This window comes from Musca autumnalis, unplaced genomic scaffold (assembly GCF_047663935.1).
Source record: "Musca autumnalis isolate F117 unplaced genomic scaffold, ASM4766393v1 scaffold_1, whole genome shotgun sequence".
NCBI classification, from domain to species: Eukaryota; Metazoa; Arthropoda; class Insecta; order Diptera; family Muscidae; genus Musca; species Musca autumnalis.
Window position 1 is genome coordinate 324,107,368 of NW_027411644.1, and position 25,452 is coordinate 324,132,819.

The 25,452-nt window shown below is 32.8% G+C and overlaps 1 protein-coding gene across 50 annotated transcripts in view; it reads left to right on the top strand.

Moving 5' to 3' along the window:
• Positions 1–25,452, top strand: part of slo (calcium-activated potassium channel slo) — a 297,333-nt gene that overhangs the window by 194,497 nt on the left and 77,384 nt on the right. For 30 of the 50 annotated variants that reach the window (XM_073962670.1, XM_073962671.1, XM_073962641.1 and 27 more), the window contains exons 11-12: positions 5,144–5,296; positions 6,000–6,155. In XM_073962670.1, the coding sequence (XP_073818771.1) occupies positions 5,144–5,296; positions 6,000–6,155 (309 nt within the window). Of the gene's footprint in view, positions 1–5,143; positions 5,297–5,999; positions 6,156–6,459; positions 6,573–25,452 lie in introns of all 50 variants that reach the window. The other 20 variants (XM_073962642.1, XM_073962622.1, XM_073962635.1 and 17 more) reach the window with 1 other exon arrangement.

Sequence of the window (25,452 nt, forward strand, 5' to 3'; positions counted from 1 at the left end):
AGCTGCCTATTGTATTGCCAAAAGCAGATACATAATGCAAAACGATCGTCGAACATCGCTTAAACTGCACTTAAGCGAAAATTGTTAGCTTTTGTGAGGAAGCTACCCGATATTGTCCTACCTAAATTTGGAAGACATTTAACGATGTGCAAATTTTGGACAAAATCAGATACTCATTATCGTGCTTATAAATAATTTCAGTTGGTTCCTGCAGGTTTTTTTAGAGCTTAGAAAGTATGGATTGACTCCCTTAAAAACTGCAAACTGCTCCAAAAACATAAAAACGAAAATGTTTGACACATCGTGTGGCAAGTAGGCCCATATTTGGACCTGATATATTTCTGAAAGAAATATTACGATACATAAACTTTGCACCATATCGGTTACTCCCATCGATAGTTATCGTGTGAACTATTTTAGCAAACAAGTTTGTCTTTTGTTGGGTTACTGCAATGGTGGGCCATATCGGTAGGCCCATCATCTATGGACAAATAAAATGCTGAATTTTTAGGGAATTTTGGGGCCTTTGACTTGACAATTGTGGTTCTGAATATTATGGACATAAGGGAGGCCAAAAAATAAAATAAAATAAAAAAAATAAAATATAATAAAATAAAATAAAAATAAAATAAAATAAAATAAAATAAAATAAAATAAAATAAAATAAAATAAAATAAAATAAAATAAAATAAAATAAAATAAAATAAAATAAAATAAAATAAAATAAAATAAAATAAAATAAAATAAAATAAAATAAAATAAAATAAAATAAAATAAAATAAAATAAAATAAAATAAAATAAAATAAAATAAAATAAAATAAAATAAAATAAAATAAAATAAAATAAAATAAAATAAAATAAAATAAAATAAAATAAAATAAAATAAAATAAAATAAAATAAAATAAAATAAAATAAAATAAAATAAAATAAAATAAAATAAAATAAAATAAAATAAAATAAAATAAAATAAAATAAAATAAAATAAAATAAAATAAAATAAAATAAAATAAAATAAAATAAAATAAAATAAAATAAAATAAAATAAAATAAAATAAAATAAAATAAAATAAAATAAAATAAAATAAAATAAAATAAAATAAAATAAAATAAAATAAAATAAAATAAAATAAAATAAAATAAAATAAAATAAAATAAAATAAAATAAAATAAAATAAAATAAAATAAAATAAAATAAAATAAAATAAAATAAAATAAAATAAAATAAAATAAAATAAAATAAAATAAAATAAAATAAAATAAAATAAAATAAAATAAAATAAAATAAAATAAAATAAAATAAAATAAAATAAAATAAAATAAAATAAAATAAAATAAAATAAAATAAAATAAAATAAAATAAAATAAAATAAAATAAAATAAAATAAAATAAAATAAAATAAAATAAAATAAAATAAAATAAAATAAAATAAAATAAAATAAAATAAAATAAAATAAAATAAAATAAAATAAAATAAAATAAAATAAAATAAAATAAAATAAAATAAAATAAAATAAAATAAAATAAAATAAAATAAAATAAAATAAAATAAAATAAAATAAAATAAAATAAAATAAAATAAAATAAAATAAAATAAAATAAAATAAAATAAAATAAAATAAAATAAAATAAAATAAAATAAAATAAAATAAAATAAAATAAAATAAAATAAAATAAAATAAAATAAAATAAAATAAAATAAAATAAAATAAAATAAAATAAAATAAAATAAAATAAAATAAAATAAAATAAAATAAAATAAAATAAAATAAAATAAAATAAAATAAAATAAAATAAAATAAAATAAAATAAAATAAAATAAAATAAAATAAAATAAAATAAAATAAAATAAAATAAAATAAAATAAAATAAAATAAAATAAAATAAAATAAAATAAAATAAAATAAAATAAAATAAAATAAAATAAAATAAAATAAAATAAAATAAAATAAAATAAAATAAAATAAAATAAAATAAAATAAAATAAAATAAAATAAAATAAAATAAAATAAAATAAAATAAAATAAAATAAAATAAAATAAAATAAAATAAAATAAAATAAAATAAAATAAAATAAAATAAAATAAAATAAAATAAAATAAAATAAAATAAAATAAAATAAAATAAAATAAAATAAAATAAAATAAAATAAAATAAAATAAAATAAAATAAAATAAAATAAAATAAAATAAAATAAAATAAAATAAAATAAAATAAAATAAAATAAAATAAAATAAAATAAAATAAAATAAAATAAAATAAAATAAAATAAAATAAAATAAAATAAAATAAAATAAAATAAAATAAAATAAAATAAAATAAAATAAAATAAAATAAAATAAAATAAAATAAAATAAAATAAAATAAAATAAAATAAAATAAAATAAAATAAAATAAAATAAAATAAAATAAAATAAAATAAAATAAAATAAAATAAAACAAGTAAGAAAGTATCAGTCGGCTTTTCCGGCAGAGATATACCCTCAGCCTGTGTATACTGAAATAATTTTTTCCCAAAATACGTATGTATTTAAGGGGTTTTAAAAATTTTGGGCGTTTGAACCGACAAAAATGTTGATAAGGATTAAAGATCAAAAGTTTTGCGGAGGAGATACTAAAAGGAATGGATCGACATTGGCCGTTATGGAAGTGGATCTCCAGCCACAACATATGGTGCCATAGGGGGTTTTTACACTATACGGGCTGTTTGCTCAAGAAGTATGGACTTGCCCCTAAAAAACTTTTACCATCGTAATTGAGGCAGCGAATGCAAGTTGCTGCAGCAAAAATCAGTGATTCGTTATTAGGTCATAAAGTGAACTTATCCGAAATTTTGTGTGGGAGGTACCGGATGGAGTGGACAAATATAGTCCATATTTGAACCTGATCTATATCTGGTAGATATATTAGGATGTGTAAAGTATAGACCAATTCGGCCACTCCCTTCAAGAGTTACCGTACGAACAATTTTGAACATTTTTGAACTTTTGTGGGGGAGGTAACTGATGGAGTGGACCGATATGGCTTATCTTCAAACTTAAACTATGTTTGGACAAAATTTTACTAAGGCCATATTTTCTACTGAATCGGCAGATCCGTTCGAGAGTTATCTTGCGCTCCAACCACCTCACACGGTGTCATAGGGTTTTTTTGCAACTTTGGTGCTATTTTCTCAGGAAGTGTGGACTTGCCCTTGATGAAACTTGTACCGTCGTATGGGGGGCAGTGAATACAAGTTGCTAAAACAAAAATCAAAGAGATTCGAGAGCAGGTCCTCAACTGAACTTATCCCAAATTTTGTGTGGGAGGTACCCGAAGGAGTGGACCGATTGAGTCCATATTGGAAACTCATCTAAGTCTTGTAGACATTTCACGATTTGCAAAGTATGGGCCAAATCGGTTACTCCCTTCAAGAGTTATCGTACGTACAAATTTTCCGAACATTTTCGAACTTTTGTGGGGGAGGTACCCGAAGGAGTGGACCGATATAACCCATCTTCGAACTTAAACTAAGTTTGGACAAAATATTACGAAAGCCAATTTTGGATCGAATCAATTGATCCGTTCGAGAGTTATCGTGCGCTCCATCCAGCCAGACAGACAGACAGACGGACGGACATTGCTCAATCGACTCCAAATTGTCTGAAACACATTTCGTCCAAACATACTTGGGGTCTAAAACCATTATTTCGATGAGGCACATTTTGCCTGTATGAAAGTGTATATACCCTCGTTAGCATAAATGCTGAGGGTATTAAAATATATGAGAAATGGTTATAAATTTTTTACCTCCATTATCCGGGAAAATCGATTATCCATAATATCTGCTGTCACAAATAATCGAGTTTCGACTGTATTTGCAGATTTACATTCTTCAGTTTACAAGTTTTTCGAATCTCTAATATTTCTTTCAATTTTATTTTAGGTATGGTTGTAGGCTTTATAGTATAAACAAGTTTTTAAAATATTCGATTATATTTGCAATGTGTATATATTATAGTGCAATGTTTTATTCACATTTGACCTGATGCAGCACCTTTATTTAAAAACAAAAATCAAAATATTTACACAAATTGAATGCATGCAATTATTTCACATTGATGTTTGTTGTTGCCATATTTTATGTACATATGTATTTCTAACCAAAAGCACATACAAATAAATATTTATATATTTCCAACAATGGTTTTGTTCCTTAAAATCAAAAATTTTTCATTATGAATATGTTTTTAAATTGAAAATATTAGATTAGATTATAAATGTTAACAGGCGAGAGATTTCTCACTTTCACTGTTTCGCCCAGGGAGAAGTCAAATAAGGAATGACAACTTTAATTTTTTGAAATTAAAATATTGAACAATAATACCTACATAGTATTTAATATTTCAATTTCGAAAATCAAACATAATATCTATTTTTGGCTTCTATCTTTTCAATTATAATAGGTGAGATAGTGAAAGAGAAAAAAACTCCCAAAAGTGAACATTTATAATTTGGCTGCATATAACAAATTAATAGTAAATAAATATGTCTTGGATTTTTAAGGAACAAAGCTTAAATTTATTTTCATTTTTTATTTAAATCAATATGATTTCACTTTCTTATTGTTTATGTTTTTCAGTTTTGATTTCATTTGTGTTTTCTTTTTGTTTTGCATATAAATAAATGCTTACTTCAAGTCATTAACTTCATAAATGGGCTTTCAATTGTTGACTCTGTGTCACCCATACACACCAAAAATACCAACCACAATACTCATACATACTTACATACATATAAATATATGTACCTGTACATGTCACATCAATTTGCATTTGATAACAAATGAAAAAAGAACGACGGAAACTGAACACATACCAATACCAACATTTCGTCCAATTTATGTGATAAATGTTTAAATCCATCCACCCAACCCATCCACACTCACACAAACACATATTTAAAAGGAAAATCATACCACAATTCATTTAATTCAATTCAAAAATTAATACAACTAATTTCCAACAAAACAAAAATAATAATATAAAAAAAACACACACATCCAAAAACACAATAAATTCTACAGACCAAAAAAACACAACAACAACAACAACTTTAAATGTATAATAACTTAATTATATTCTTCTATAATACTATTATTAAGGTCCACGAAGCTGATGCCTGTTTAGTCCTGGCAAATAAATATTGTCAGGATCCAGATGCTGAAGATGCTGCCAATATAATGCGCGTCATTTCTATCAAAAATTATAGTGATGATATAAGAGTTATTATACAATTAATGCAATATCACAATAAGGTAATAATATTGGTTTTAAATTCACAAATTCAAGTATTAATGCTAGACTAAAAAAAAAAAACAGAAAAAAGTAAAGTAAATTAACTTAAAAAAAAACTAACTAACTACTAACACACGCACTCTCTTAAAAAACGTATGCATGTATACCGGAAGTGGATATTGAGTAGGTCCCTATGCCGTTTACATATGGGACCCATATAACACTTTGTGTGTAAAATGTTGTTATAACTCGTATGCTATCTATGTATGTGTTGTCGTCACCCTATGATCCCCCAAAACACCAATACCACTACCAACCACCACCACAACCCATACTAACAAAGTCCGTTTAGTCCGCGTTAAGCAACCACAAGTGATCCTGGGATCATTTACACCCCACTCGTCTGGGATTGTGTGTATACTTGCCATTTCATTTCCCCCCTCCCTATGTGTTTTTTTTTTATTTTCTTAATACCGATCTTGAGATCAATGCGAAAAATATTTAAAAATATAAACTCAATACCACATATCCATCTAAATACTCGTTGTTACAATGCGCCATTGATCCTTCCAGTAGAAAAGTGACAACTTCTCCGGAAAGTTGTCGAAAGTTGTTCCGTAACCGGCTTTTGATGTTGTTAATGTTCAATTCGTAATTTCGATGAAACGAAACTAAAAAAAATTGTTCAATTTTTATTTGTAATTTTGTGACATCCATTTGTAGGCCTATTTACTAAATATCCCATCGTGGGATTGGAAACAGGGTGATGATGTCATCTGTTTGGCTGAACTGAAGCTGGGTTTTATCGCACAAAGCTGTTTGGCGCCAGGATTCTCAACCATGATGGCCAATTTGTTTGCCATGCGTTCCTTTAAAACGGTAAGTTGAACTCACACACTCTCATGAACATCTAAATCACATCTATACCGCCTTCCCGCCTGAGGATGGCGGGAATCAACAGAAAATACTAATCTTAGCAGTACCACCACAAACATTATCACAAACATTAGCAGGAACAAAACAAGAACTTCTGATCCACACAGATTCTTTGCTGCCAATTCTTAGTTGACATTTCTATTCGCTAGCAAAGAGAAAAAAACTTATTTTAAATATTTTGAAAACTTAAAAACTGAGCAAAACAAACAAAATAAAACATCTACTGATTCTAATTGATTCGCTACAGTCGCCAGACATGCAGTCTTGGACAAATGATTATCTACGTGGCACAGGCATGGAAATGTACACAGAAACCTTGAGTCCGACATTTATCGGGATACCTTTTGCTCAGGCCACTGAGTAAGTTAACAAAATGCGCAGGCATTTGTTTTTGTCAAATAAATACAAATAAACAAATAAATAATACGCCTATTTAAAATAAGATGTTATAAGAATCGTATGAATTATACACTTACTTGTATGTCTATGGAACAGAACATTATACACACCTCTCTATCCCCCTACCCCATTTCTTAAGGAAAAAAAACTACCTACACTTTGTTTGAGCGTCTTTAGTTAAGTTCTTTGGAATTTTTAAGTTATGGTTTGTCTAAAATTAAGTTTTAATTTTTCTAGTTTTGATTTGAAACAATTGTAAGCTTATTATTTCAAAATCATTTCGTTTGTACAGAACTATTTTTTAGTTTTATTTCCGTTACTATGCCATGTTTTTGAGTGAAAAGGGCGATAAGTTCGGCCGGGACGAACTTTGTATACCCTCCACTATAATTTATATTAGAACCATATTTCAGCTGAGAATCGGGCGGTACCGTTCAACGGGGGCTATACTTAAACGTGAACCGAAAATTTTGTGCACAAATATATTATATATAGCTCCAAAGGACAAAATAATGTGTGTGAGAACAATGACGCTAAAAACTGTAAATACGGAAAATCGGGAGGTAACGTTCTAAGGGGAGTATATAAAAAGTGGACCTGTAGCGATCATTTTCTGTTGGAATGTTTTAATACCCCATCGAAGACTTTATACCAAATTTCCGCTACTTTGGTTAGATAATTTCCAAAATCCAGAGGCACCGTTCAATGGGGGATATATCACAGATTTCTGTAGAAAAGTTTATATCCCAATCGAAGCCTAAATACCAAATATCAGCAATTTCGGTTGCATGATGCAGTTAAAACCTTAAAGATTCCAAAAATCGGAGAGTGGCGTTTTATGGGCGCTATTTCAAAACGTTGGCCTGCTCCAACAAATTACTGGAGTAAAGTTTTGTAGCCCAAGCGAAGACTAAATACCAAATTTCAGCCATTTCAATGGGATGGTATGGAATTTTTTGACTACTAGGAACAATAAATGACAAATAACATACAATTAAGACCGAAAATGTAGATATCAAGTAAGAAAATATCAGTCAGCAGAGCCGACAGAGATATACCATCTGCCTCGGACCTAAGGAAATGAAACAACACAATACTGCTGACGTCTATAGGGGTTTTTTGAATTTTTGGGCCAATTTCTCAGGAAGTATGGATTTGCTCTCGAAAAAGTTATTGACAAAAATTTAAAAACGATCCCAGATGAGTTCTTATACCGTACCCGAACGACTGGTCCGATGAAGTCGTCATTAGGCCATAATTGGAGACTCTAAGAAATAATACAATGTACAACGTTTGGACCCGTCAAGTGTTATCTTAGGTACTACCCAGTTTAGTTGGCTTTTGTTTTAGACCACTATCTCAGGAAGTATGGACTTGTTACCGACAACAACAAAAATGCGCCTTCGTAACGGACCCCATAAGAAGAACTTTTTGGAAAACTAATTTCCATTATCTCAAAACTAATTTCCATAAACGATCCGCAATGAGCTGTTAAACTGCACTTTTCCCAAAATTTTTGTGGGAGGTACCCGAAAGGCGGGACCGATATAGTTACAGTGACCAATATTTTTGAATGAAAATAGAGTACATATACAAATATGTAAAAAGTTACACGCCAAAATAAGAGGACGGAAAAGCTTTCGAGGTCTTCTAAAGAACAGCAAAGCAACTGAAGACCACTGGAGGTATTCAAAAGTCAACAGAAGACCTTTCCATGTCTTCTAAAGACAACCGAAGACCTTTGAAGATCTCCTATATACAGCAGAAGACCTTTCGAGGTCTTTTATAGACAACAGAAGATATCTTAAGGGCTTCTAAAGGCAACGTAAGACGTTTGGAGGTCTTCTAAAGGCAACAGGAGATCTTTGGAGGTATTCTAAAGACAACAAAAGACCTTTGGATGTCTTCGAAAGCCAACAGAAGACCTTTGGAGGTCTTCTAAAGACATCAGAAGATATTTGGAGGTCTTCTAAAGCCAACAGAAGACCTTTGGAGGTCTCCTATATACAGCAGAAGACATTTCGAGGTCTTTTAAAGACAACAGAAGATCTCTTGAGGTTTTCTAAAGACAACATAAGACTTTTGGATGTCTTCTAAAGGCAACAGGAGATCTTTGTAGGTCTTCTAAAACCAACAGAAGTCCTTTAGAGGTCTTCTTAAGACAACAAAAGACCTTTGGATGTCTTCGAAAGTAAACTGAAGACCTTTGGAGGTCTTCTGAAACGACCTTTGGATGTCTTCGAAAGCCAACAGAAGACCTTTGGAGGTCTTCTTATGACAACAAAAGTCCTTTGGGTGTCTTCGAATGCCATGGAGGTCTTCTAAAGACATAAGAAAACCTCTAGAGGTATTCTAAAAACAACAGAAAAACTTCTATAGATCTTATATGGACAACAGAAGACCTTTGGAGGTCTTTTATAGACATCAGAAGACTTTTGGAGGTCTTCTAAAGGCAACCGGAGACCTTTGGAAGTCTTCTTAAGACAAAAGAAGACCTTTGGAGGTCTTCTGAAAGCAACTGATGACCTTTGGTCAATAGAAGACCTTTGGATGTCTTCTAAAGACAACAGAAGATTTGTGGAGGTCTTCTAAAGCCAACAGAAGACCTTTGGAGGTCTTCTAAGGACATCAGAAAATATTTGGAGGTCTTCTATAGCCAACAGAACACTTTTGTAAGTCTTCTAAAGACAACAGAAGATTTGTGGAGGTCTTCTAAAGCCAACAGAACACCTTTGGAGGTCTTCTAAGGACATCAGAAGATATTTGGAGGTTTTCTATAGCCAACAGAACACTTTTGGGGCTCTTCTTCAGACAACAAAAGACCTTTGAATGTCTTCGAAAGCCAACAGAAGACTTTTGGAGGTCTTCTAAGGACATCAGAAAATATTTGGAGGTCTTCTAAAGCCAACAGAACACTTTTGAAGGTCTTCTTATGACAACAAAAGACCTTTGCATGTCTTCTAAAGCCAACAGAAGACCTTTGGAGGTCTTTTAAAGTCATCAGAAAAGCTGTGGAGGTATTCTAAAGGCAACAGAAAAACCTCTATAGGTCTTAAGGCCTCGTTACATAAGAGGATTTCTGGCTTAATTCATTATGTTGCATGTTCTTCCGGCTTTAAGTCAAAAGTCAAAGCATACGAAAATCGTGTTTCAGCACACATTCAGCCGCGTAGAGATGCGGCAACTCTACGCGGCTGAATGTGTGCTGAAACACGATTTTCGTATGCTTTGACTTTTGACTTAAAGCCGGAAGAACATGCAACATAATTGATTAAGCCAGAAATCCTCTTATGTGACGAGGCCTTAATATGGACAACAGAAGATCTTTGGAGGTCTTCTAACGACATCAGAAGATATTTGGAAGTCTTCTAAAGCCAACAGAACACTTTTAGAGGTCTTCTAAAGGCAACCGGAGAACTTTGGAGGTCTCCTTAAGACAACAGAAGACCTTTGGAGGTCTTCTAAATGCAACTGATGACCTTTGGCCAATAGAAGACTTTGGAGGTCTTCTAAAGACAACAGAAGATTTTTGGAGGTCTTCTAAAGCCAACAGAACACTTTTGGGGCTCTTCTTAAGACAAAACAAGTAAAAAAGTATCAGTCGGCTTTGCCGACAGAGGTATACCCTCAGCATGTGTATATTGAAACAATTTTTTCCCAAAATACGTATGTATTTAGGTGGTTTTAAAAAAATTGGGCGTTTGAACCGACAAAAATTTTGATTGGGATTAAAGATCAGAAGTTTTGCGGAGGAGATACTAAAAGGAATGGATCGACATTGACCGTTATGGAAGTGGATCTCCAGCCACAACATATGGTGTCATAGGGGGTTTTTACACTCTTCGGGCTGTTTGCTCAAGAAGTATGGACTTGCCCCTAAAAAAACTTTTAATATCGTAATTGAGGCAGCGAATACAAGTTGCTTCAACAAAAATCAAAGTGATTCGATATCAGGTCTTAAAGTGAACTTATCCGAAAATTTTGTGTGGGAGGTACCGGATGGAGTGGACAAATATAGTCCATATTTGAACCTGATCTATATCTGGTAGATATATTAGGATGTGTAAAGTATAGACCAATTCGGCCACTCCCTTCAAGAGTTACGGTACGAACAATTTTTCCGAACATTTTTGAACTTTTGTGGGGAAGGTACCCGAAAGAGTGGACCGATATGGCTTATCTTCAAACTTAAACTATGTTTGGACAAAATATTACTAAGGCCATATTTTGGACCGAATCGGCAGATCCGTTCGAGAGTTATCTTGCGCTCCAACCACCTCACACGGTGTCATAGGGGTTTTTCTGCAACTTTCATGCTATTTTCTCAGGAAGTATGGACTTGCCCCTGATGAAACTTGTACCGTCGTATGTAGGGCAGTGAATACAAGTTGCTAAAACAAAAATCAAAGCGATTCGAGAGATGGCCCTAAACTGAACTTTTCCGAAATTTTGTGTGGGAGGTACCCGAAGGAGTGGATCTATTGAGACCATATTGGAACCTCATATTACTCTAGTAGAAAGTTTACGCTATACAAAGTATGAACCAAATCGGTCACTCCCTTCAAGAGTTATCGTGCGCACAAACTTTCCGAACATTTTCGAACTTTTGTGGGGGAGGTATCGGAAGGAGTGGACCGATGTAGCTCATCTTCGAACTTAAACTAAGTTTGGGCAAAATATTACGAAAGCCAAAATTTGAACCGAATCGGTTCATCCGTTCGAGAGTTATCGTGCGCTCCAGCCAGCAGGACAGACAGACAGACGGACGGACATGGCTAGATCGACTCCAAATTGTCTGAAACACATTTCGTCCAAAAATACTTGGGGTCTAAAACCATTATTTCGATGAGGCACATTTTCATCGTATCAAAGTGTATATACCCTCCTTAGCCTAAAGGCTGAGGGTATAAAAAGACCCTTGATTGTCTTCGAAAGCCAACGGAAGACCTTTGGAGGTCTTCTATAGCCAACAGAACACTTTTGGAGGTCTTCTTAAGACAACAAAAAAACTTTACAGACAGAACACTTTTGGAGGTTTTCCTAAGACAACAAAAGACCTTTGGATGTCTTCGAAAGCCAACAGAAGACCTTTGAAGGTCTTCTAAGGACACCAGAAGATATTTGGAGGTCTTTTAAAGCCAACAGAACACTTTTGGAGGTCTACTAAAGGCAACCGGAGACCTTTAGAAGTCGTCTTAAGACAGCAGAAGACCTTTGGAGGTCTTCTAAAAGCAACTGATGACCTTTGGTCAATAGAAGACCTTTGGAGGTCTTCTAAAGACAACAGAAGATTTGTGGAGGTCTTCTAAAGCCAACAGAAGACCGTTAGAGGTCTTCTTAAGACAACAAAAGACATTTGGATGTCTTCGAAAGCCAACAGAAGACCTTTTGAGGTCTTCTAAGAACATCAGAAGATATTTGGAGGTCTTCTATAGCCAATAGAACACTTTTGGGGCTCTTCTTAAGACAACAAAAGACCTTTGCATGTCTTCGAAAGCCAACAGACGACTTTTGGAGGTCTTCTAAGGACATCGGAAGATATTTGGAGGTCTTCTATAGCCACCAGAACACTTTTGGGGCTCTTCTTAAGACAACAAAAGACCTTTGAATGTCTTCGAAAGCCAACAGAAGACTTTTGGAGGTCTTCTAAGGACATCAGAAGATGGAGGTCTTTTAAAGCCAACAGAACACTTTTGGAGGTCTTCTAAAGGCAACCGGAGACCTTTGGAAGTCTTCTTAAGACAAAAGAAGACCTTTGGAGGTCTTCTAAGAGCAACTGATGACCTTTGGATGTCTTCTAACGACATCAGAAGATATTTGGAGGTCTTCTAAAGCCAACAGAACACTTTAGGAGGACTTCTTAAGACAATCAAAAACCTTTGCATGTCTTCTAAAGCCAACAGAAGACCTTTGGAGGTCTTTTAAAGTCATCAGAAAAGCTCTGGAGGTATTCTAAAGACAACAGGAAAACCTCTATAGGTCTTATATAGACAACAGAAGATCGGAGGTCTTCTATAGACATCAGAAGACTTTTGGAGGTCTTCTAACGACACAAGATTCTGCCTAGGGTTTACTCATTTCATCGAATTTCCTAGGTATTCACATATTCACGTGCGTTTGTAAAACAAATCAAAAGTAGAGAACATAGAGTACGCCCAACGAAAATAGAGGACAAATTAAGTAATTTAAAAAAATATATATAGCACGTATACCTAAAATAAAGTACTGTACTCTATAATAGAGTACGGTTGGTCACCGTAGATATAGTCCATATTGCAACCTGTAACACGACTAGGTGAAACTCCATCTTAAACTTTACTTTTTCCTAATTTTGTGTGGAAGGCATCCGCACGAATGGATCGATATAGTCCATATTCGAACCTGTAGTGCGATTCTCTAACTCATTTTTTGAGTTAACGACAATTGTCTGTAAAAATAAAATGCTTATAATTTCGACAGTTACCCATGTTTTTCGGTAAGTTAGAGACAAATAAAAAGCAAACTTCTACCGATTGCAAGATTGTTGTCAACTTTGATTTGAACTTTTTATTCATAATTTTGCGTTTTAATTTTACCGATTTTTGTCGGTAACTCAAAAAATGAGTTAGAGAATCGCACTACTGATCTATGTCTGGAAGTAATATTAGCATATGCAAAGTTATGACCAATTCGGTTACTCCCTTCGAGAGTTAGGGTGCACATCATCTTAGCGAAAAAATTTAAACTTTAGAGGGGGAGGTACCGGAAGGAGTGAACCGATGTAACCCACCTTCAAACTTAAACTAAATTAGGACAAAAAATTACGAATGCCAAATGATGGACCCAATCGGTTGCTTCCTTCGAGATTTATCGTGCGCACCAGCCAGATAGACTAAAGGACGGACAGATATTGCTCAATCGACTCCAAATTGTCGGAAACAGATTTCGTTCAAACATACGACCCCAAGTATGTTTGGACGAATTTCGATGAGGCACATTTCTGGTCTTATCAAAGTGTATATACCCTCTTTAACCCAAAGCTGAGAGTATATCGTTATATGGGGGCTATACCCAAACGTCTACCTATATAGGCTGTTTTTTTGTGAAACACTTTTCTTAGAAAATCCCACATTACAACCAATTCGGCGGTCATATGGAACTAATACCTTCAAAATCCCTAAATGTGATGCGTCACGTTATATGAGGCTTATACTAAAACGTGGACCTATATAAATGATTTTGGTTGAAATGGAAATACAAATACCAAATTACAACAACAAATCGGAGGACAAGCGGGGCTAATACCTTCAAAATTCCTTAAAGCGTTGACCCTTCACGTGTGTCTTTGTATGGGGCCTACATCAAAACGTGGACCTATATAACCCATTTTCAATACCAAAATGACTGCGGCTCTACAATACATTTGACCACCTACTTCAATCCTTTCAGGCGCTAGAGTGATTTCCACAGACGGGCAGACAAACGGAGAACTCTAGTGTGTGTGACCTTGGGCTTATTTATACAAATCGTATTTTTTGAGATATTGAATACCAAATAACGTGTCCAATCCCTGCATATCGTAATATTTCCTTCAGACTTTGGTTAGGTTCGAATGTGGACTAAATCGGCCCATTCCCTTGGGTACTTCCCACACATAATTTTAAAATTCTCCGCAAAAGTGCAGTTTAAGGACATATATTGAATCGTTTCCGCAGCCCTATTATCATGCCACGTTCTTTTGAGGGCGCAAGTCCACACTTCCTCAGATAATGGCTCAAAAGATCTAAAAACCCCTCTGCACATCCTACAATTTCTTCGAAGCATACATGAATTTCCAAGAAGATCTAAATCGAAAAACAATTTCGGGAACTCCCCTCATAAACATTAAAATTGTTCGCTTATGTGTAGTTTAAAGACATTCGGGTATCGTTAGAAAAATTTTACCGAATGTATTCCCTGTGGTCAAGTACACTCAAAGAAAATTACGTTGTATCAATTAAATTTTTCACCGATTTTGAAACAACGTATGACTTCATTGTATTAATGAAAAAGTTTCGTTGAGTTTCAAAGTTTCAGTTCAAAGTTTGATTTTAAAAATGACTTTAATTATTGTTGCATAGGATAAATGTGAAAGTTACATAGCAATAATAGAATTGTAACTTCTAACTACCTTATTGAATTAATAAAGACATATCATTGCATAGTTGAGGAAATTTAATTGGAATAATGAAAAAACTCATTATTGTTATTTAATGAAACTTTTCATTTATTCGATGAAGCTCTACGTTGGTTCAAAATCAATGAAACATTTTTGGTTCAGTGTAAATTCTTTCTGAAAAGTGGTCCAAAATCTCTTAAAAAAATCGTAACCAAACCAAATGGTTGGTAAATACCGTAACTATCGAAAGCAGTGATTACAGTTAAATCTAGTTCGTATATGGATAATATCGACAGAACTTATGTTTGTCAGTGTAATTTCAAATTTTCAAAGGTGAATTTATAATAACCATGCCGTAATAATATTGTAAGGGAATATGTATAACTTATGAAGCCGTCAATTTCCTAAACCTTTGCTCAAAAACATGGCATAACATTTATTTTCATTTCTCCCTTTTTCCATTGTTGTACAAATTTTCCAAAAAATAATGTGTTTTGTACATTCCTCAAACAAACAAATCAACAACATCAACTTATTTGTATTGTTGTAATTATTGTCAAATAATTATTAAAAAAACAAAGTATGAAACAAATTATTGCTGTCTATTTCAAATAAACAATATATTATTTATGTTTCTTCATAAATGTTCAAAAAAAAAGAGAAAATTGATTGCCTTCAATGTTGTGAAACAGCTTTTTATTATAATTGTATTGCTCTATAAAAAATTAACAAAAAAAACCATAAATTAAGTTCAAACAAAAACAACAACAAAAAGGAAATATAAATAAGAAATAAGAAAATGTTTTTCTTCATGTATTTAGTTCTCTTATCGTTATTGTTCTTATACATACTTACTTATTATTATTATTATTGTCATTCTACTTATTATTATTATTGTTATTATTGAAAGACTTTTAGTTTTGATTTATTGTTTTTATCAACATACCTACATACATACTTTGTTTTTTATCATCTACTCTATTTACTAATACTGTTAACTACAATTACTATGACACCATTCATAATTTACTACATACTTACATACTTAACTTATTCTATTGTATTTTAATGTGTACATTTATTTTTATAAATGAAATGCTTACTATTCTTTTCGAGGGTGTTATAATAAATTATGGAATATATCTCATTTTCACTACACTTTATGCTCTTTTGCATATTTTCTTAATTGCTACTACTGATTAGACGTTGCTAAATGAAGTCCATAAATTTCATTTTCGAATATTTCATATTTATTTCAACTCCCTCGAAAAAAATCTTTATGTGGTGCATTAATGTTGGATGTTAAAATAATTAAAATATACCTTGTTTTCTTCTTATAAACATTTAATTTTGTTAACAAGTTATTCAATAGAGAATTTCGTTTTGAGGCATAATCTCTCCATATAAATATATTTTAGTTGTGGTAAAAAGATGATGGAATATTTTTAATAATTTTATTGATATAGTTTTCATATGTGAAGTGTAGCTGAACTGAATTATTATTGACGTTCTAAACCTTCGGCCTATTTCTGTTAGAACAATTTTTCAATTCATTCGTAAGGGTTTCGGAGTCGAAGTATTTTGGGTCGACTCCGACTACCGACCATTTTTTTACGACTCCGACTCCGGGTCGAATCCGAGAGTTAATTCATATACCGCTAAAAATTGATAAAATGTGCACAAATTTTTAACTTTTTCGTATATTGGGGCCCATATAGGCTAATTAACCGTTCTAATATAATTCTTAACTACAGAACATAAATATCAAGTAAAATTCATATCTATATTGTTTCTACTGAATCTTACATTGAAAAATAGCAACAAAATACAAGTTTGAAATTATATGTAGGTTTTACCTTTTTTTGCACGAGAATATTCTGGGAGGAACTTTTCTTCATGAGAAAACATCTCTTGGGTCAGACATTGAAAATATAACATGAACATTTTTTAACATTTGGGAGAGAGAGAGGATGTGAAGGAAATCCCTTTCTCCCTTCTTACCCATAAGCTCAAAACATTTTCATGAACATTTTCATTTAGTCCGGCACAAGACTATGTGAAAATGATGGGGCAATATAAATCATATGGAATACATGCAGTAAAAATTATAAGCAATTCATGGCCAGGTTTTAAAATGGATTTTTTCCTTGAAAACTACGAAACGTTTGTGATAGATTTTTCCCTTCATCTGAAAGAGCATAACTTAATCTGCTTTCTAAAATTTTTTTTGAAAAATATTAAGAAGTTTTGTACAAATGGCTGTCTACGAAACCCTGTTTTTATTAAAGCGTTTTGCGGTGCCAACTCTAGCTCGAAAACTAATAATCCGATTGTCATATATTTGTGTGGGCTTAACAAAGATAAGGATATTCGATTTGACGCAAATGGTGGACAGATAATGACAACATTTCAATTTTTGGCTTAAAAAATACGTTTTTGGTTATAAAACGGACAAAAAAGATTTGATAATTAAGGTTTTTAGAAGATTTTTCCACTGTAGCATGAAACCGAATAAACCGATCAGCATGTGTTTTTGTGGGATCATTAAGAACCTAATAAACTTGTACTGAAGCGAAACGGAATTAAAAAATATCCATTTTTGAAAAATTGTGAACTGTCGAAGTCAGCATTTCGATTTTTACTAAAAAATGGATAGTTTTTACGCCATAAATCCCTCAAATTTTTTAAAGTCTCTAGCTTAAGCACAATCTTTTTATATGTATAATAATCCCACAAAACATTTGAAGATCGGATCATCCGTTTTCGAGCTACAGTGGGCACCGCATTCCAAAATGTCTTTTTGAGAAAACCGCGTTTCAAACTTCGATGTTACATACAAATCAGAATGAATTTTCTATTTTAACGCTCATATCTCAGCTAATTTTTGTCCGATCGACTCGAATTTTTTTTTTCAACATATTCAAAAATGAGCAAATAAAAAAATTTCGATTTTGTAAAATTTGTAAGTGGACATAACCCCTTAAAATGATCGATGAATTATTAGATTTTGATGTCCTTACCAACATTTTCTGAGGAACATTTCAGTAGATTTTTTTCATGTGGAAAATCTGATCTTGTGTTTATTTTTCAGGTCAACACTAAAAAAGACATGGAAGGAACTGTGCTAGAATGACAAAATAATCTACAAAAGAATTCTTCATTTTATTTATCTGAAAACATTTAATCTCAAAATGATGAAACAATATCGCCAAACAAAGATATAATGTTACTTACTCAAGCATTATTGGGGGCCAATAAAAAAATCTTTACGTCATAACTAAGAAACTTCTGCTATGGGCCCTTTGGAGTTCTTAATATATTCAATACGGACTTTCATTCCAAACATGAATTTTCTACCCCCAGACCTTAACTTCCATTTTAGGTCACAGTGCAATCAAAAACATTTCCCATAGCGAACAGAATGTCCTTCATAGGAGTCCAACAGGTCCTTTAATAGCAGACAAGGATGACATCTCACAAAAGACAATGTGTGAAGATCAGCAGATTTCTGTGAGAAGATCAGTAGATCTTCTGAGAGAAGGCTTGAAGGGCTTATATAAAAGACGTTAAATGTCCAATTATAATTCGAACGACATTATTTTTGCTTACAACGAAAATAACGGATCAACTGGATCAAAAATATTCTGGACATTCAATTTGTAATTTGTAAAGACTAGACTTCAAAGGCCAGTAAATATCCTGTGAATCGTTCTCTAAATTTGTGTAGTATACCGGTTGCTTAATTGGTGTCCCGAATTTATTATTATGCTTTTAATATTGTAGAACAAATTGCCCAGAGTCGGAGTCGAGTTATTTTTTTCGACTCAACTCCGACTCCAGCAAAATTTAAAAACGAAAACACAAAATGATTTAAAAATCTTAAAGATCCAAACTGGTTTTTGCGGAAGATTTATTTATCGAATCACCTGATATGTACGATGTAATTCTAAATATAAAAAATATAACGTCTTTGTAAAAAAGTCACCACCCTAGTCAAAATGTTTGTGGGCAACAAAATAACTTTTGTAAGCTTCCAACGTAAATCTTTTGGGGTTTGTGGAGTAGGTATCATAAACAGTGGTTCTTATTATTTCCACTGATCCAATGACGGGTCCAATCAACACAATCTGCACAAAAAATATAATTCTTTTTTTTATCATTGAAAGTATACTATTTCAGTGGGATTTTTGGATCAAACGCACTAGGGATACGTATTCTACAGAAAAAGTGGACTTTTCGATTTTTCTTTCAAATAAAAAATTTGTGTTTTCGATCGATATATGCTTTTAAGATAAGTCGACTAAATGACTATTTTAGAGTTTTTAGGCACATTGTTGACTATACAGCATACCATTCTAGAGCGGGATGCGCTCAATCAGTTTTGAATGTTTTGTTTGATATGTACATGTTTGTCAGTCATACGCGAACATTTTGGTTTTGGGACAGCCACCACTCGATAAAAACTGACATTAAAAACTGATCGCCTAAAGCTGTTTTTAATGACAGCTTTGCTCAAAGCCAGTTTTGAATTTATTGTTTGATGCAGTCATCCACGAACATTTTGGTTGTTGAACAGTCAAAAATCGATTATTAAAGTCATTATGCATCAAACAATACATTCAAAACTATGGATTTTCGGCTGAAGATTTTTGCTCAAATATTGATTGGTTGCAAGTGTGGCCGATCATTTTTGCCTCCATGAAGGCCACAAGCAACAGATTATTTGAGCAAAGCTGTCATTAAAAATTGATCTGACCATGACCGAGAGACCATAGACTGAATTTAACATGGGGATGTCATAGGAAGGGGTCTATTGTCTCCTCACTGCATTACCAGTAACCACCCAATTCGATAGTCGTATGAAAGGCAATTGTCTCTTCATCGCATTACCTGTAACCAGCCAATTCGATAGTCTTGGGAAAGCCACTTGTCCCTTCATTGCATTACCAGTAACCAGTCAATTCGGTAGTCAGAAATTATAGCCAAAATTACTAGTAAGTTTAAGTCAGATAAATGGGTAAATGCATATAAGTACAGTGGCGGCCATATAATTAAGAACGACATCGTATTAAAAAGTATTTGACTTGCTACATTTCAAATATTTGAATATTTATATGGAACAAAATTTGTAAATAAAGTACACGGTAACCACTTTCAAATAAAGCCAAAACATGTTTTAATTCTCCCTCGTTTATACGAAAGAAACCACGATTTATTAAAATAGTCATAAATCGACCTGGCCACATAATTAAGAACGATATAAGTAAAGGTTACATTAAGGTAATTTTCATACACAATATGTGAATATATGGTTATGTATTTTAGAAATCGGTTACTTTGATTCATTTTTAGTATCAAATGTCCTTCAATGGTACATATTATTGCGTCTAAGTTTGATAATTAGGGCATACCTAACGTTTTCAAAAATTTGCCCATAATTTGACGAATTTATTTTATTTTTGGGATCTAAAGCCACAGTTTTGGCTTCCTCTCATTCCCTCGATGACGCTCTAAACGATACCCTGTGATTGTCGTTCCATAGTCGGCGCTTAATTACCCTTAAATTGGCTTTCATCCCACTTCTTTGAATCCTTAGCGAGGAAATTGTCTGGGAAATAGTTTCGTATGAGCCATTTCCACCTTATAAATCGGCAGGATTGTTGTCTGCAGATAGTAGACAGGAAATAAAAAAATAAATTCGTTTTGTACAAAAAATTGGCCTAACGGTACACCGAACAAAAATGAAAGGTTTAATATTTTGAAAGATTTCATTGCACAATGTCTTTGTGGGTGTGGTAGGCATAGTTATGTAAGACTTTTTAATCAATGAAGCTCATATTAATATCAAAACCAGTCAAATCAATAATTTTTATGGATGAAAATACAATTTTTGTATAAACTAATGTCTGATGTACATACACAAAATTATTGTGGAATTCGAGCATTCAAAACATTATGTTAATTAATGTTATATTCGGTGTGGAATTCTTCCAATTTTTGTATAGACCTTATATTATTGTTTCATTTCCTCTCTACTACCTTCAGACAAACATCCTACCGCTTTATAAGGTGGAAATGGCTCTTACGAAACTATTTCCCAGACAATTTCCTCGTTAAGGACTCAAAGAAGTGGGTTAAAAGCCAATTTAAGGGTAAGTAAGCGCCGACAATGGAACGACAATCACAGGGTATCGTTTAGAGCGTCATCGAGGGAATGAGAGGAAGCCAAAACTGTGGCTTTAGATCCCAAAAATAAAATAAATTCGTCAAATTATGGGCAAATTTTTGAAAACGTTAGGTATGCCCTAATTATCAAACTTAGACGCAATAATATGTACCATTGAAGGACATTTGATACTAAAAATGAATCAAAGTAACCGATTTCTAAAATACATAACCATATATTCACATATTGTGTATGAAAATTACCTTAAAGTAACCTTTACTTATATCGTTCTTAATTATGTGGCCAGGTCGATTTATGACTATTTTAATAAATCGTGGTTTCTTTCGTATAAACGAGGGAGAATTATAACATGTTTTGGCTTTATTTGAAAGTGCTTACCGTGTACTTTATTTACAAATTTTGTTCCATATAAATATTCAAATATTTGGAACGTAGCAAGTCAAATACTTTTTAATACGATGTCGTTCTTAATTATATGGCCGCCACTGTATGTATTCGCCACACTTTATTTTATTGCATGGTGTGCAAAAAATTTACAAATGACCATATAATCTTGTATACTTATGGATATAACAGGTCCATATTGATCGTTGATACTGGAACTAAAGCGTTACTACTTGATACAGCGACTTATGTTTATTTGGTCATTGGAATGTTTTTCTCGTGGGTCCTTCATATCATTCAAAAGTTTCTGAAATAAAATGTACTCGTATACAAGTTTAATGAAATGACGCGATAATGTATTCCGTCAAGATAGATATCAATACTTACCACAGATATATTATAAATATTCTTCTTAAATTGTTCATCCTTTCTATGATTTAGCTCGTAACACGTTCTTTTTTGGCATCTTAAATTTTTTCACAACAAACGCATCAATAAGTTTTTTAATTATGAATAAACAATATGACAGACATTTTTTTCTATTTTGTTACAAAAGAAATAATGTGGAAAATAGATTACAAGAGAGACACATTGTCGATTACACTATCCATCGGTAGTCTATAAAATAGTCAATATATTACACGCCGCATTACCTGTAACTAGTATATTGACGTGATAAGCAGGGAAGCCCATTTTCAGTGACAAAATCAGGCTATAGGCTATTTTGTGTGCCATTTTTGGGTGTAATGTAACTAGGATCAATGAGTAACTAGTTACATGCCCATGTCAAAGTAGGCAATTGCTATTTATTGAACAACTGGGTATTTTTGCTATTGTCTTGCCAATACTGGCATTTGTAAACGCAGGGTTAAGTTCGAATTCATAAGTTTTAGTTTATTTCAGTAAGTGCCGAAAGGTTTTTTTAACAATTGGGCCATTATATCAGAAAATGTAGACTTGCACCCGAAAAATTGCAACATTGCACCGCTGCACTTCTGCGAACAATTTTAAGAGGCCCATCCTCGAAGTTGATTAAAGATCGGACAAAATATTACGAATATTACGTTCGATAATTATCGCCTCAGCCAGTCAGATAGACGAGCAGGTCTATATCGAATCCAAAAAAGATTCGTATTTAGCCCAAACATACTTGGGCTCCAAAACAACTTTTTCGATGAGGCATACTTTTGATCGTGTCAAAGCCTATGTACAAGGTTGATGACTGTTGCTCTGTTCAAGAACCTGCAAGAAACTACTATTTTTTACTACCATAAAATGTGTTCCTTTATGTTATCGAAAAAATAGTAAAAACAAGTAAAAAAAGTATCAGTCGGCTTTGCCGACAGAGATATACCCTCAGCCTGTGTATATTGAAACAATTTTTCCCAAAATACGTTTGTATTTAGGGCGCTTTAAAATTTTGGGCGTTTGAACCGACAAAAATGTTGAATGAGATTAAAGATCAAACGTTTTGCGGGGGAGATACTAAAAGGAATGGATCGACATTGACCGTTATGGAAGTGGATCTCCAGCCACAACATATGGTGCCATAGGGGGTTGTTTGTTCAAGAAGTATGGACTTGCCCCTAAAAAAATTTTACCATCGTAATTGAGGCAGCGAATGCAAGTTGCTTCAACAAAAATAAAAGTGATTCAATATCAGGTCTTAAAGTGAACTTATCCAAAATTTTGTGTGGGAGGTACCGGATGGAGTGGACAAATATAGTCCATATTTGAACCTGATCTATATCTGGTAGATATATTAGGATGTGTAAAGTATAGACCAATTCGGCCACTCCCTTCAAGAGTTACCGTACGAATAACTTTTCCGAACATTTTTGAACTTTTGTGGGGGAGGTACCTGAAGGAGTGGACCGATATGGCTTATCTTCAAACTAAACTATGTTTGGACAAAATATTACTAAGGCCAAATTTTGGACCGAATCGGCAGATCCGTTCGAGAGTTATCTTGCGCTCCAACCACCTCACACGTTGTCATAGGGGTTTTTTTTGCAACTTTCAGGCTATTTGCTCAGGAAGTTTGGACTTGCCCCTGATGAAACTTGTATCGTCGTATGGAGGGCAGTGAACACAAGTTGCTAAAACAAAAATCAAAGCAATTCGAGAGATGGCCCTAAACTAAAATTTTCCGAAATTTTGTGTGGGATGTACCCGAAGGAGTGGACCGATTGAGTCTATATTGAAACCTTATTTAAGTCTGGTACACGTTTCACGATGGGCAAAGTATGGACCAAATCGGTTACTCCCTTCAAGCGTTATCGTGCGCACAAATTTTCCGAACATTTTCGAACTTTTGCGGGGGAGGTACCGGAAGGAGTGGACGATCGTAGTATATTGGTTGGATATCACTTAGTCCATGATTAATTCATTCAATAAATAATTTCTTTAATTTCATTATTGAGGACCACGGTCTGGTGACGTAAAACAATTCCTTCAATGAATCAACGTTTTGTTTTTTCGCCCGTAGACTTCCTAGTGATTTGTATTTTGCTTCGTAGGGCTCTATAGCAATTAAAGCAATCCTCCCTCTCCGTCCTTTGGCTGTGGACGGAAGAAATTTGAAGCTGTCAATAACGTTATTTTTGAGGGACATGCTCCGTCCGTCTGTCTTGCTGGAGCGCACGATAACTCTCTAACGGATCAGCCGATTCGGTCCAAAATTTGCCTCCATAATATTTTGACGAAACTTAGTATAAGTTCGAAAATGAGCCATATCGGTATACTTCTTCGGGTACCTCCCAAAAAATAATGGTCTCCATTGTGTACATCCCCCCAAAAGTTCAACATTTTTCTGAAAGTGCAGTTTAGGATGTGGAAAATGATACCGATGCTACTGCTTGTGGTCCTATTTACAGAGTTATCATGTTTTTCGTGGACAAGTCCTTGCTTCCTAACATAGTGGTCCAAAACCAAATAAGATCCAATTCCAAAATAAACTATGCCGATGCATTCCTTCATATACTTCCTCCGCAAAACGATTGAGCTTTAATTCAAATATATATTTTTGTCGACAAGTTCATACGTCCAAAGTGGGCCACATAATCTGAAATCCTCCTTAATATAGTCGTTATTGGATTACATATTGTCTATAGATGAATGTTTTAATTCACACAGGCTGAAGTTACATCTTTGTCGACAAAACCGACTGCTACTTTTTTAATTTGCTTCCGTTTTCGTTTCATACCAGCAAAAATTTGGTAGGTACATGTCATTACTTCCTGCATTACAGAGTAATGGAAGCTCATTGCCCTCCTCATTACATCTTTGAGGTTACACCTTTGTCGACAAAACCGACTGCTACTTTTTTAATTTGCTTCCGTTTTCGTTTCATACCAGCAAAAATTTGGTAGGCACATGTCATTACTTCCTGCATTACAGAGTAATGGAAGCTCATTGCCCTCCTCATTACATCTTTGAGGTTACACCTTTGTCGACAAAACCGACTGATACTTTTTTAATTTGCTTCCGTTTTCGTTTCATACCAGCAAAAATTTGGTAGGCACATGTCATCACTTCCTGCATTACCGAGTAATGGAAGCTCATTGCCCTCCTCATTACAAGGTAGTACATATATTATGGCTTACACATAACTACTTACTTCACTCTTTACTAAGTAGTTAGTAAGTAAGGAGTACGGTGGCGCAGAGATTGTGGGTCCGACTACAAATCCTAGGGTGGTATAGTGTGTAATTGTTTGGCTAAATTCAGAAGTTCGGTTGTTCAAAAAAAGCATAGAGCAAACAAAGAAAAACTACAGAAATGTGGAGTGTTAAACATAAACATAAATTCAACTAATTTTTTCTAAAAATAGGACGTAAGTTTTCAGGTTTTTCGACTATCGATATGAGCTTAAATATGCACGTAAAAGCAAATTTAAGGAAGTATTTCTTTCCCATGACGTCCCCATGCCAAACTTTAATTACTTATGGGATATGATTTAAAAAAGAAAAAAACTTATATTTGTTTACCAAAAAATGTATGTATATACCTTCTTTAGCATAAAAGCTGTTGTAATAAACAATTTTTTGCTGGACAAATTGAATAATTTTTATCAACAGAAGGGAATTAAGAAAACCATTCCAACAATTACCGGACCATCATCATCATTGGAC